The sequence below is a fragment of the Carica papaya genome, chromosome 6 (assembly GCF_054855325.1).
Source record: "Carica papaya isolate Zhongbai chromosome 6, ASM5485532v1, whole genome shotgun sequence".
NCBI classification, from domain to species: Eukaryota; Viridiplantae; Streptophyta; class Magnoliopsida; order Brassicales; family Caricaceae; genus Carica; species Carica papaya.
Window position 1 is genome coordinate 11017093 of NC_142314.1, and position 14219 is coordinate 11031311.

Here is a 14219-nt window from a genome sequence, read left to right on the forward strand (position 1 = left end):
TGTTTTATTTGACACTGGTGCATCGCACTCTTATTTTTCACATGCTTTTGCTCCTAAAATTAATGTATCACCTGATAAACTTGAATCACTATTGTTTGTGTCTACTGCTGGGGGTGAAACACTACTAGGGGAAGCTATCTATAGGGCTTATGCCATGGAGATAGCAAATAGGAAGCTGAGTGTAGACCTGATAGGGTTAGACACGGAGAATTTTGATGTAATCTTAGGAATGGATTGGCTAGCGGCGTATCACGCCACCATAGATTGCTTCAACAAGAAAGTTGTATTTAATCCTCCTAACGATGAGCCATTTACAAATTAATAAAAATTATTCAGCACGTATTCCTTGATGACAAGTTTTCTTAACTTCTATTGCCTTAATCTTGTTGTTTTCTCTGACTAGGCAAGCCCAAGAGGGAAATTTATACTCAAGAGATTCCTGTAGTCCGAGACTTTCCAGATGTGTTTCCGGACGAACTGCCCGGTCTGCCAGTGGATAGAGAAGTCGAGTTCACTATAAAGCTACAACCAGGTATCCAGCCCATTTCGGTTGCTCCTTACCGCATGAGCCGCATTGAGATGGAAGAGCTGAGGAAACAGATCACTGAATTGCAAGACATCGGTTTTATTAGACACAGTGTGTCCCCTTGGGGTGCCGGAGTCACTTTTGCAAGGAAGGGAGATGGAACGTTGAGACTGTGCATTGATTACAGAAGATTGAACAAGGTCATGATAAAAAACAAGTATCCCCTTCCCCGGATTGATGACCTCTTTGATCAGCTGCAGGGTGCACAAGTCTTCTCTAAAATAGATCTACGATCAGGTTATCACCAGGTGAAGATAAGAACAGAAGACATCCCCAAGACGGCCTTTCGAACCAAGTACGGACACTATGAGTTCTTGGTCATGCCATTCGGGCTAACCAACGCCCCAGCAATCTTTATGGATCTGATGAACAGGGTCTTCAGAGAGTTCTTAGATCAATTTATCATCGTGTTCATCGATGATATCTTAGTCTACTCAAAAAGCAGAGAAGAACATGCTCACCATCTGGCCCAAGTTTTGCAGGTCCTTAGAAACAAGAGGCTATATGCGAAGTTGAGTAAGTGTGGATTCTGGCTTGAGCAGACTGCCTTCCTAGGACACATCATATCGAAGGAAGGGGTATCAGTGAATCCTGAAAAGGTTGAAGTAGTACTTGGTTGGGAGAAACTGACATCAGTTAAAGAAATCCGTAGCTTCTTGGGAATGGCAGGTTATTACCGCAGGTTCGTTGAAGGATTCTCCAGTCTAGCAGCTCCTCTAACCCGACTCACAAAGAAGAATGCCAAGTTCGAGTGGAATGAAGACTGCGAAAGAAGTTTTTCAAAATTAAAGAAGTGGCTGACCACTGCACCCGTGCTAGCCTTACCGAGTGGATCAGGAGGATATACAATTTATAGTGATGGCTCCTATCTGGGCCTGGGTTGTGTCCTGATGCAGCATGGAAAGGTTATAGCATACGGGTCCAGACAGTTAAAGAATCATGAGAAGAACTATCCCACCCCATGACTTGGAACTAACCGCTATCATTCATGTCTTGAAAACCTGGCGTCATTATTTGTACGGAGAGACCTTTCAGATTTATACCGATCACAAGAGTTTGAAACACATATTCACTCAGAAGGATCTCAACATGCGTTAGAGAAGGTGGATGGAACTCCTTAAGGACTATGATTGTGACATCTTATACTATCCGGGTAAGGGCAACGTTGTAGCAGATGCCCTCAGCAGGAAAAGTGCAGGTATCTTAGCCCATTTGATGGTTCAGAATGCAGACCAATTGGGGCCACACAACAGGTTCGACTTCATGATCTGAAGAGAGTCACATGTTTGGGCCGCCTGACAGTCCAGCCCGAGTTAATTCAGAGAATAAGGGAAGCCCAGACAGTTGACCCCACCCTGGTAGCCTGCAAGAAGGATGCAGAACAGGGAGGGAGCTCAGAATTTCGAATATCTGCCGATGGACTACTTCGTTTCTAAGACAGGGTGTGTGTCCCAGATGACAGTGAGTTAAAAAGGGACATCATGACAGAGTCTCATGGCTCGAAGTTTGCCATGCATCTAGGAAGCACCAAAATGTACCAAAGCATGCGACCCTGGTTTTGGTGGCATGGGATGAAGAGAGACATAGCCGACTTTGTATCTAAATGTTTGGTATGTCAGCAGGTCAAGGCAGAGCATAAGCGCCCAGGTGGGTTACTTCAGCCTTTACCGATCCCGGAGTGGAAGTGGGAACACATCACCATGGACTTCGTATCGGGGCTACCCAAGGCGCGTTCAGGACACGATGCCATATGGGTAATCGTTGACCGACTTACTAAGTCTTCCCACTTCCTAGCCATCAAGATGACCGATTCATTGGACAAGTTTGCAAGAATGTGTATCCGGAAGATAATCAGATTGCATGGGGTTCCAGTAACAGTAGTGTCCAACAGGGATCCCAGGTTCACCTCTCGGTTTTAGAGTAGCTTCCAGCAAGCTATGGGAACAAAGCTGTCTCTTAGTACTGCCTTCCATCCCCAGACTGATGGACAATCAGAGAGGACAATTCGTACGCTTGAGGATATGCTTCGAGCTTGTGTCTTTGACTCCGGGGGCCATTGGGACGACCATCTACCCCTGATAGAGTTTGCCTACAATAACAGCTACCAAGCAAGTATCGGCATGGCTCCATATGAGGCGTTATATGGGCGCCCGTGCAGGTCACTGATTTGTTGGGAGGAAGTGGGTGATAGAAGATTGTTCGGCCCGGAGTTGGTAGAGGAGACCACGTCCAAGATAGTTAAAATCAAGAAGAACATTCAGACAGCTCAGAGTAGGCAGAAGAGTTATGCAGATATCCGGAGGAGAGACCTAGCATTTGAGAAAGGCGACCGTGTGTTTCTTAAGGTCACTCATTTCAATGGAATTAGTAGGTTCGGCAAGAGGGGAAAATTAAACCCCCGATATATTGGACCCTTTGAAATCTTAGACAGGATTGGTACCGCTGCCTACAGACTATCACTGCCTCCCGAGCTCTCCAGAGTCCACAACGTGTTTCACATATCTATGCTACGTAAGTACAACCCAGACCTTCTCATGTCTTGGCTCATGAACCGCTTCCACTCCAAGAGGACTTGTCTTATGAAGAAGTACCGGTTGGTATCACGGACCGAAAGAGCAGAATACTCTGCAACCGGAAAATATTATTTGTAAAGGTCGTGTGGCAGAACCACACGTCCAGGGAGGCTACTTGGGAGCTAGAATCAGAATTTAGAGCACAGTATCCCCATTTGTTCGACCAAGAGTAAGAGACAAATTTGGGGGACCAAATTTCTTTAAGGAGGGGAGAGTTGTAACACCCATTAATTTTATTATTATTATTAATTTTTAATTTATTTTATTTAGTTTATTCTGTAATTTTTGAAATTTTAATTGATTTATTTAATTTAATTTAATAAAAATAATAATAATAATAATGATAAAATTGGGTAAAAATGTTATTTGGAATTAATTGAAATTGATTTTGGGAAAAAAGGGTGAAAATTTGGATTCTGGGGGTGTTTTTGAAAAGAAAATCGGAAAACTGGGGTCAAAACGTAATTTAAAAAAGTTGTGCCACGTCAGCACCACGTCAGCAGCCCGGTCAGCAGCCCCGACTAACCAGAACGCGCCACGTGGCAAGAACACGCTGGCCAGGGGACGGGCCACGGGGGTGATCCGCGTGTGCGCGATCGAACGACCCAGATCTGTTCCCCCGTGCACGGACGGTCTAGATTCAATCAAACACGGACGGCCCAGATTGCATCGCGATGAACGGCCCAGATTCAATCTTGATGGACGGTCAAGATTAAAAGGCAAATGGTATAAATACCCCCACCCACACCTGACCAAAGAAACCCTAGCTATCAGTGCTCGCCGGAGAAGAAGAACCAGTCGCCGGAGGAGCCGGTCACCACCACCCGCCGCCGGACCGGGGAAAACTCAGCCGAAACCCAGCAGCGCCGCCGCGTCCCTCCTCCTTTTTTGCCTCCGACAATGCAAATTTTATACCACTGTGATCACCGTTCTTTTCTCTACAGGTTGATCGGAGCCAAATCACCAAAACACGATTCACGCCGGAGAGCCACTGCACCTGAGAGCACCGCTGCCGGTAAGCTTCGGTTTTTTATGATTTTTTGGCCCACCAAGGGCCCTAGGGTTGTTTTATCGCAGGAACCGATGCAAGTGTGGCTGAATTCGGCCAAAAATTGTCGAAAATGGCCAACCCGAGGCGAATCTTGCGGCTGCGCCCTCGCCGGAGCACGGCGGAGCCGCCGTGCTGGAATTGCGATATTGGCCGAAAGGGACCCTGGGTCTAATTTGGGATTTTTTGGGACACGTACAGGTACCAGTAGTGCGTTTCAGTTCTCTGGGAAAAATTCAGGAAAAATTAGGGACAGTCTGTAGGCGCACTGTAGAGCCGTATTCAGACCCCGAAGCAAGTAAGGATCCCTCACCCTATTTCCTATCACGGTATTAAAGTTCAATAAATGATAAAACGGTATTTTATGAATCAATATATGTGTGAAATTGTTTAAGGTCGCTAATGGAGCCCGAGTCTGGTGTATTTGTCGGTCAGTGGTTGTTTGTTCTATTTTACAGTTTTAAATGCAGTATGATGTCTGATGTTTTCATTTCATAGTTTCGTGTGTATATATCACTGTTTTATTGACTATGGGTTGAATGACTAAGAACCCGATGTTGTGTGTTGTCTTGTTTGGCATAAACTACTGGTTTGCATGTTTGTGTGTGATTTGATGATAGTGACTGAGGAAAAAGGGAATAAAAGGTTACGTAAACTGATAACTGGATAATGTGGTCAGCCTGACTAGATATCCTGGGAGATGGTAGACGGACCGGATCCGTAGGGAACCCTACTTGGATTGTGGTCTCTCATACCGGACGGGGTATGGAGACCTTATGTGTTTTGGCGCCCATACTGGACGGGGTATAGGGACAGCCCGTTTCACCCTCATACCGGACGGGGTATTGAGGTTTATGGTTTTGGCGCCCATACCGAACGGGGTATGGGGACGGTCCTGGAATCTGATTACAAATGTTAAGGGTTCAGGGGTAGCGGGACCCCTATGGATCCCCATGGATACTAGTAGGCTGGTAAATGAGGAACATATATTGTGTAATGATTGAAATGCAAAGGCGTGATAAGTATTATGTTATACAGTTCATATGATTTCATGATGATGATAATGTTATTGCTTTCGTATGTTGTTTTATGAACTTCACCGAGGTAAGTGGACAGTAAAGGATTTTATTATTGATAAAAGAATTTGTTGTAGATTATGCTCCATTGGTCTTTTTATGTTTTCTACCCACCTTTACCTCCGTGGCGGTGAGATAGTGTGATGTCTTTACTGGGCTAGTGTAGCTCATTCCTTATTTAACCATTTCAGATCAGGAAGACATTGTTCCCGAGCCCGTTCCGCAGGAAGACGGCGAAGGGGATGCCTAAAGACTCCGTAGTTATATTTATAGTTTCTATTTTTAAGTTTCTCTTTTAGTTAGTTTGTTCTTTTATACTTTGAGCACGTTTTTGATTTTAGTGTAAGGGATGTTAATCAAAATTTTTATTACGCTTCCACATTTGACATTTTTAATACATATATTTCATTCTAAATTTCTGGGGCCGTTACAAAAACCATAAATCTCATTACCCCGTCCAGTATAAGGGTGAAACGGGTCGTCCGCATACCTCGTCCGGTATGGGCGCCAAAACACATAAAGTCTCCATATCCCGTCTGATATGAGTGACCACGTTCCCAGTAGGGTTCCTTATGGATCCGGTCCGTCCACCATCTCCCAGGATATCTACTTAGGCTGTCCACATTATCCATTTATCAATTTACATAACCTTTTTTCCATTTTCCTTGGTCTCAATTATCAAATCAAACATAAACACGTAAACCAATAATGAACACCAAATAAAGGCAACACAATATCGGGTTCATAATAATTCAAAGCATAATAAATGAAACCGTGATTCATGTATACGAAACCATAAAATAAACACATCAGACACCATACTGCATTCAAAACTGCAAAATAAATCAAACAACACCTGACCGAAAATATATCAGATTCGGGCTCTATTGGCAACCTTAATCAATTATACATATCTATTAAGTCATAAAATATCGTTTTATCATTTATTAGGCTTTAATGTCGTGATAGTAAATAGGGTGAGAGATCCTTACTTGTTTCGGGGTCTGAAATCGGCTCTACAATGTGCCTACGGGCTGTCCCTAAATTCCCTGAGCTTTCCCGAGGAAACTGAAACGCATTACTGGTACCTACACGTGTCCCAAAAAACCCCAAATCAGACCCAGGGCCCTTTTTCAGCCAATATCAGAATTTCGGCATGGCGGCTCCGCCGTGCTTCGGCGACGGCACTGCCGCCCGCGGTGGCGATCTGCCTCGAGTTGGCTGTTTTCAGCCGTTTTCGGCCAAACTTGCATTGGTTCCTGCGATAAAGCAACCCTAGGGTCCTCGGTGGGCTAAAACATCACGAAAAATCGAGACTTACCGGCGGCGGAGCTCTCGGGTGTTGTGGCTTCTCCGGCGCGAGTCGCAATTTGTTTTTTTGCTCCGGTCAACCTGTAGAGAAAAGGATGGTGATCACAGTGGTGTAAAAATTGCATCAAACGGGAACCGAAAAGGGCCTCATTGGAGGCAAAAACTGAGGGAAGCAGCGGCGGCACCGCTGGACTTCGACGGTATTTTTCGGCCGATTGGCCGGTGGTTTGGCTTCGATTTGGCCATAGGCAGATTCAGCATTGAAAAACGAGCTAAGAGGAAAAAATTTACCTCATTTGGCGGTCGGAAAACCCTCCGGTGTGGCGGCGGGTGGCGGCGGTCGGCTGCTCCGGTGACTGGTTCTTCTTCTCCGACGAGGGTACTGGCGGCTAGGGTTTGGGGTCGGGTGTTGGTGAGGTTATTTATAACCTTTCTCTTTTAATCTGAGCCGTCCATCACGATTTAATATGGGTCGTCCGATCGCGATTAAAATAAAAATAAATCTGGGCCGTCCATCGCGATGCGATCTGGGTCGTCCGTGCGTGATTTAATCTTGGCCGTTCGCACGCGTGAGATCTGGGCTATCCGTGCGCGTGAGATCTGGGCCGTCCGCACGCGTGAGATCTGGACCGTTCGATCGCATACACGCGGATCGCCCACGTGGCTCCGTCCCGCGTGGTCTCCCGCGTCAGCTTGCTTGCCACACGGCGTGTTCTAGTTGGCCGGGGCTGCTGACGTGGCTACTGACGTGGCATAACTTTCTTAAATTACGTTTTGACTTCCGGTTTCTGATTTTCTTTTCAAAAACACCTCATAATCCAAATTTTCACCATTTTTTCTCAAAATCAATTTCAATTAAATATCAAAAATAATTTTATCCTATTTTATCATTATTATTTTTTTTATTTTTATTAAATTAAATTAAAGTAAATTAAAACCTTATAAATTAAATATTAAAAAATTAAACTAAAATCTTAATATAAATTAAAATAAATTAAAAAATAAAAATAATAAATTTGAGTGTTACAGTTTGAGTATAATTCTGCTCACCATGAACAGGAAATGTATTGCAATTACCGTCTAATATTTCCTCCATTAAGAAAAATTCTAATCCACTCATTTACTCCTCTTTTTTTTTTTTTTTTTTTTTTTTTTTTTTTTTTTCTTGTTAGAAACGATATGTTTTTACAGGTAACTGAAAGTTGTAAATTTATTATGTATTAGGATAAGGAAATTGTCGATCGGGAGATGGAAGAGATTTATAATCTTAGATGAAGATATAAACTATATATATAATCTGTATATTTATATGTATACATATATGTATATTTATGTATAATGACGTGAAGTATAAACCTATAATGAGTACCATATGTTCATGGGTTATGCTTAAAAGCAAGAGAATATATACTTCGATTTGATATATTAAATTGGTGCAATAATACATGTTGCACCAACAATATTAAATCATAATAAATTGTATTTTCCAGGTCAGATATTATCTAGAAACATCAAACTAAATGATATAATAGCTAGAGAGTCCTTAACTCTTGTAATTAAACATATTAATACAAAAATTAATTTCATGGTTTAATTTAAAAAACGTTAATATACATTTTTTTCGATCTTAATTATCAAGTTTTGTGTTAAACTAAATTATTTAGCCACATCATAAATACATCACCAAAATTGTTTTTATCTTAACAAATTATTATGTATCATATTTATCAATTCATTTATGTTTATAGAACATCCGGGAAACAACCAAACTCCATAATTTTTTTTTAATAATATTATAAATGCAAAATAATTAATTAAATTTGTTAAATTATTCTAATTATTAATTAATTTATACACTAGCACAGGATCTAGATTACATAATATATATATATTTTTAATCACATTCCAATCAATCTCTTGTCCATTAATTTCACACAAATATTAAAGATGATAAACCAAAAAGAAATATAATCAGTTACTTTAATTTTATCATTTCATTATCCTAAATGTGATTCACATGGGTATATATATATATATATAGATTAATATGTTCAACATTGTTATGCCCGTATATTTCGATCAATTGTGGCATGCAAGCTACCATCATAATTATATATATATATGTATGTATATAGTGGTAAATTAATATTTGACACGTTGTATAATTATCAGTTAGCTATTTAGATTTGGATTACCAAATGCATTGCTTGGGCTTTTAATCTTCTCTTTTTATTTATTAAATTCTGGCTAAGATTAAGGAATATATTAAATATTTTATAAATATCTTAAGAATAAATTTAATTTTATGTATGCAAGGGTTCATATCTATACACCTACCAAATTAATTTCAAATAAAAAACAAAAATTCATATTATTAATTGTTTCATAATTTGTTGGCGTAGAGATTTGGCAAAGAAAAAAGCCATTTGGCTCTAGTGCCATCAAAGGCCAACTTAAAATGAGATAATGTATTTTAAATTAGGACTAATGCATTAATTTAATTTATTTAAATTTTTATTGCATATGTAACCTTTGAATTTAATTTTTCCTATCGTTAACATTATTATTATTTTTATTATAATTATTTTTTTTTACGAGCTAACTTAAATCAATAAAATAAAAAATAAATTATAACTTTTTATTTATTCTTCTATATTAAGTGTTATTCAAAAACATCTTTAATTCTTGTTTTCTAAAAAATATACAACATAATATTTTTAAAAAAAAGAAAGAACAAACACAATAATATTCCTTGCTATATATATAAATATATTCACATATATATATATATATGTAGTGAGTAAATTGGTTAATATATATATATATTAAAAAAATATATATATTTCTTTCATTTTTCGTCTCAATAGGTAATTAACCTTAAAGCTGGTCATGTTCATTTGAAGAATGAATATAACCACGGATTCTGTTGCATATCCCGAAATGTAATTAGTGTGGTCTAAAATTAAAATTAATTAATTACTAAGTAGAAATATAATTATCAAGTTGCTATATTAACCGCTGGAGGAGGTTGATGAGCATATATTGTTAATTGCACATTATAATCTCTTTCCCACACAAGCTGATCTGGCTACCTGGTGGAGGTCTCCTCCAGATATTACCCCTCATTATAATTTGACACGTGGCACTCTATTTTCTCCCCCCTCCCCCCCTTTGTGGGCTCGAGTATTCTGTCCGTGATTTGGCAACTGAACCACTATTTTAGATAGCTACCCATTCGTATGTGGCGACACGTTTGCGCTCACGCAAACACCCATCTCCCTCGCTTTACTCTTAGCTGTCAATAATTAATATTTTAATTATTGATTAATTACTAATTATGATCTATTAAGCGGGATTAATTGTGTGCAGCCGTACCTATCGAAGATAATAACAGGTGAGTGGACTACACGTGTTAATGAATCTAAAATTTTCAAATCAGTTCAGCGGCCAAAGGATATATGAATTTTCAACTGATCGGACGGCTGTGACGGTGTTGTTAGTCATCAAGTCTCAGCCGAACACGTGTACGTTGATGGAACAACCTCCGTGACATATGCCAGTTTCTCTCGTGAACAGAGTTCAAATTCTCGCATCGTACGGAAGATAAGATAATACCGTCCTGGAATATGTCATATGTGTTTCTGCGGAGCTAAAACCAATATTCGCGAGTCTTGGGGGGACACGATTAAGTTATCCAGGGTGACCTGTAGCTCACATCCCCTCATTTATTTCTCGTGATAATCTCAAAATACCACGATATTAGCAATAGCCATTCTTTTGGGGGAGTCAATTTTGAATTATTATTTTTTTTTTCCTGGGATTTGTCCTTGGTTATGAGACCTATTTAAAGGGTCGAAAATAGCCGTCCATCATCATTCCAAAACAACAAAACGTAAAAAGCGTATCGTTCCTTAATGTTCTGAAAATCTCTCTGGTTTTCTTCTCTGCATTGCTTCTTATTCGATCATGGCGTTGAAGAAAACTTTAGCTCAACGTCTATTCAATATCACAAAGTGCTCTGCACAAACTCTAAAGAACTGCCGTGTTTCTTCTGCTTTGGTCCAAAACCGACTGCCTCAGAACCCGAGTACGGCCAACATTGCCCCGGATCCAGGAGATAACGGAATATTCCGTCGTTTCCTTCACAAGAAAGCCATGTTCCAGCCCAAGATCTCGCTGGAGCTCCACTCGATCCCAATCGGAGCTAATCTGATGGAGAAGCTCCGGGAGATGGACTTTTCGAGAGACCGGATCCGGTTGAACGAGCTAGCTCCGCCTGCCAAATCCGAGATGCCGGCGGAGATGGCAGGGTTGACAGTTGAGGATGCGAGGAAGTTGATGACGGTTGCTCAGATGGAAATCGTGAAATCAAGGCTGAGAGAGATCGAAAAATGCTGGATATCGTATAAGGAGTATGTTCGGATATGCGTAGAAGGCTGTTCCGATCCGGAACAAGGATCACAATTGGCGAAAAAGCTTGACGAGTCAGGAAATGTTATCGTTCTGGGAAACCTAGTGTGTCTCCGACCGGAGCAGGTAGATTTCTCTTATCGCCGCGTCTCATCAACTCAATCCATTCATTAATTATTTACCTGAATTAATACCTGTTTTGAACAGATTTATGAGATTACCATTCATGGCCTTGAATTGAAAGAGATAGGGTTCCAAATTTTCATAAGATTCTTCTTTATGTTGATTAGTTTTTCCTTTCTTCATGTTCAATTTTTGAAATTAAAGCTACCGAAAACTGATATGTGTTTCCACGGGTATTTTTTTGTTTGTCTTTCATTTCAACAGGAGATTGAAACTTTTGTTCAGAGACCTAAAACGTCTAAAGGGTTCTTCCACGTTTGAGATGGAATTGAAGGACCAAATATAAAGCCCTTCAAAGTTTCTTCAGTCACAAGATTTTCTGCCTTTTGGGTTTCTAAGGTTCATGGGATCAGAACAACCCATTGCCTTTTTGACCCATTTGAGATTTGATTCTCAATAACCGTTTACTATCACTAACATAAGGAAAAATGGAAATACTTCAATTATTTTTTTTAAAGGAGGAAAAACAGAGAGAAGAAAAGAGAGGGATGTTTTTCTGATCTGCATTTGTCTGCCTTATGGAGTTAATTAGGGTTTCTAGGTCGGGTCGTGGTTTGTTAAGATCTATAATCTATAGATTAGGGAGTTGGGTATGCTAACTTAAGAAATCAAAAAGGGGGAAAGAGAGGCTATATGCTGCTTCGCGTGCGCGATTTCAACATCATGCATCCCAGCTAATAGGAAATTCTGGGTCCCTCGGTAGTACAGTTGAATTTGTACACGTCTTGATCTTGTCCTGTTGTTTTAGCGCACGGCAATGTAGTCATCCCCTCTAGGCCGTAGCCGGACTTAGGTAAAAAAATAATGAAGGCGACAGTGAGATTGCATTTAGATTTAATACAGTACCCCTTTGCAACACCATAATCATTTTAAACCTAGCATTTCTGAAAGAAAAGTCAAAATTTTCCTACTTTCTGCTTAAATATTTCGAAAACAAAAAATCATTTTACACCCTTTACTTCATCTGGTCTCCATGTCAACTTGGTCGAATTTGGTGCACAGTCGTTGAAATTCAGATAGAAGATTCACAATTTCACACACCCACATGATAAAACTAGGCCCTTTGGATTTTACAGAGCAAAGATTTGGCTTTTCTTTCTTTCTTAAATCTGATTTACATCCCCTTTTCTGGGTCACACCTTGGATCTGTGAATTTGTGTTTACATATTTCTTTTGGGTCACACCTTGGAACTGTGAATTTGGGTTTACATATTTTTTTGGGTCACACCTTGGATTTCTGAATTTGGGTTTTACATGTTTTCCTTTATCTCCGAGCTTACGAATTTTAACAAAAACATAGAAAAACAAACGCGTCGAGGCCTGTTTTACACAGTACTTGTCTTTTCCATCTTATGATTACAGGTGACAAGAGCAATGGCGAGTCTTCTTCCTTCACGGGAAATTGAACCAAATGATCCAAGATTGAGGGAATTCGAAGTGCTGAAATCCCAGAAAGCTGAAATCGATAGGAAGGCCGAGACCCTTGTGCGGCGCGAGCTCTGGGGCGGACTGGGCTACCTGGTGGTCCAGACCATCGGGTTCATGAGGCTGACGTTTTGGGAACTTTCATGGGACGTAATGGAACCCATTTGCTTCTACGTTACCTCCGTGTACTTCATGGCCGGCTACGCCTTCTTCCTCCAGACATCCAAAGAACCTTCCTTCGAAGGATTCTACCAGAGCCGGTTTGATTCGAAGCAGAAACGTCTCATGAAGCTTCAGAATTTTGACATTGATAGGTATAATGAGCTCCGCAAGATAATTGGTGCTTCTGATTTCCATGAAAAGAGCGTCAAGATTTGAGGTTTGGGCCATTGATTTGAAAATACAGAAATACAGAGAAACAAAAAAAAAAACTGTAGCAGTTATAGTAATAATATTAATGATAACAGTAATAATAATAATAATAAAATAATATAATAGTATGGACCGTAAAAGAGAGGATGCAATTTTGTGTGCCGGGGCATTCTCGATTATTGTGGCGTTGTAGAAGAATGTAGATGCGGCTTTTAAATTTTGTTATGTAACATTATGCTGAGAGTTGAGAGAGAAGCAGTAGTCAGGAATTATACATGTAAAGAGGCAGCAAGCAGCGTAGTTTATAAAAACTACTGTATGAATGGAGGCAGCTTTCTTTACATAATGGTTTGTAATATTAATGGAGTTCGAATAATTTACATTCAAAATAATGTATATAGGATTAGATGTCATGAATGACTGAGGTAGATTCAATCCGAAATCAGTCCAATTAATAAAGTTTTTAATTTTTTAAAACATTTTTTAATTTAAAAATTAATAAGGTACGCCCTTATTATTTGGATTTATAATTTATATATTTAATGTATAATTTAATCAATTTTATTATCATATTTAATTAAATAATTTTATTATTAAATACTATCAATATAACATATATTAATCTTTATAAATTTAATTATTTTCCATAAATGAGAAGATATATTCTTAATTCTTATTCTTTATTAGGATGTTATATAATTGAATTTATACGTACAATATAACATAAAAAATTATAAATTATAAATTTAACTACATATTAAGAATTATATAAAGTAAAATATGTAAAAATTTATTTTATTACTATTAAATATTTTATAATTTGATATTAGAATATATATCTTTAGTTATAAAAATTTAATTGCACATTATTTCATGCAAATAAAGAAAATGTTAAATGATGTAAAAACCTCAACTTACATAGGTCAATATAATTATTTATATATACCACCAACATAATATTTCATTTAAATATCACAACAATTATTAAAAATATAGAACTATTTATCTTGTAAATGTATAATATAATGATAATGAATAATTCATAATATTTTACTTAATAAGTATATAATTTAATTTATCAATATATGTGATACTATGTTGATCAAATTATATTTTAATAGTCACAATAACTTACCTATTTTTATTTTATCAAAATTTATAATATATATATATATATATGTAATATAAAGAACTAGGGGAGGTTTCTTCACATCTTTTGACAAACTTATTCCACC

The 14219-nt window shown here is 38.7% G+C and overlaps 1 protein-coding gene across 1 annotated transcript; it reads left to right on the forward strand.

Annotated features, from left to right (window-relative positions):
• The first annotated feature begins 10449 nt into the window (after positions 1 to 10449).
• On the forward strand, positions 10450 to 13397 carry LOC110826116 (calcium uniporter (DUF607)). The gene is made up of 2 exons (XM_022056717.2): positions 10450 to 11130; positions 12550 to 13397. Exons 1-2 carry the CDS (start codon positions 10561 to 10563, stop codon positions 12988 to 12990), a joined length of 1011 nt encoding a protein of 336 aa, XP_021912409.2. The 5' UTR covers positions 10450 to 10560; the 3' UTR covers positions 12991 to 13397.
• The last annotated feature ends 822 nt before the right edge of the window (positions 13398 to 14219 follow it).

Coding starts and splice junctions, on each gene's coding strand:
- LOC110826116 (XM_022056717.2), top strand. CDS start 10,561: ATGGCGTTGAAGAAAACTTTAGCTCAACGTCTATTCAATATCACAAAG. Junction 11,131..12,549: donor TGTGTCTCCGACCGGAGCAG/GTAGATTTCTCT, acceptor TTATGATTACAG/GTGACAAGAGCAATGGCGAG.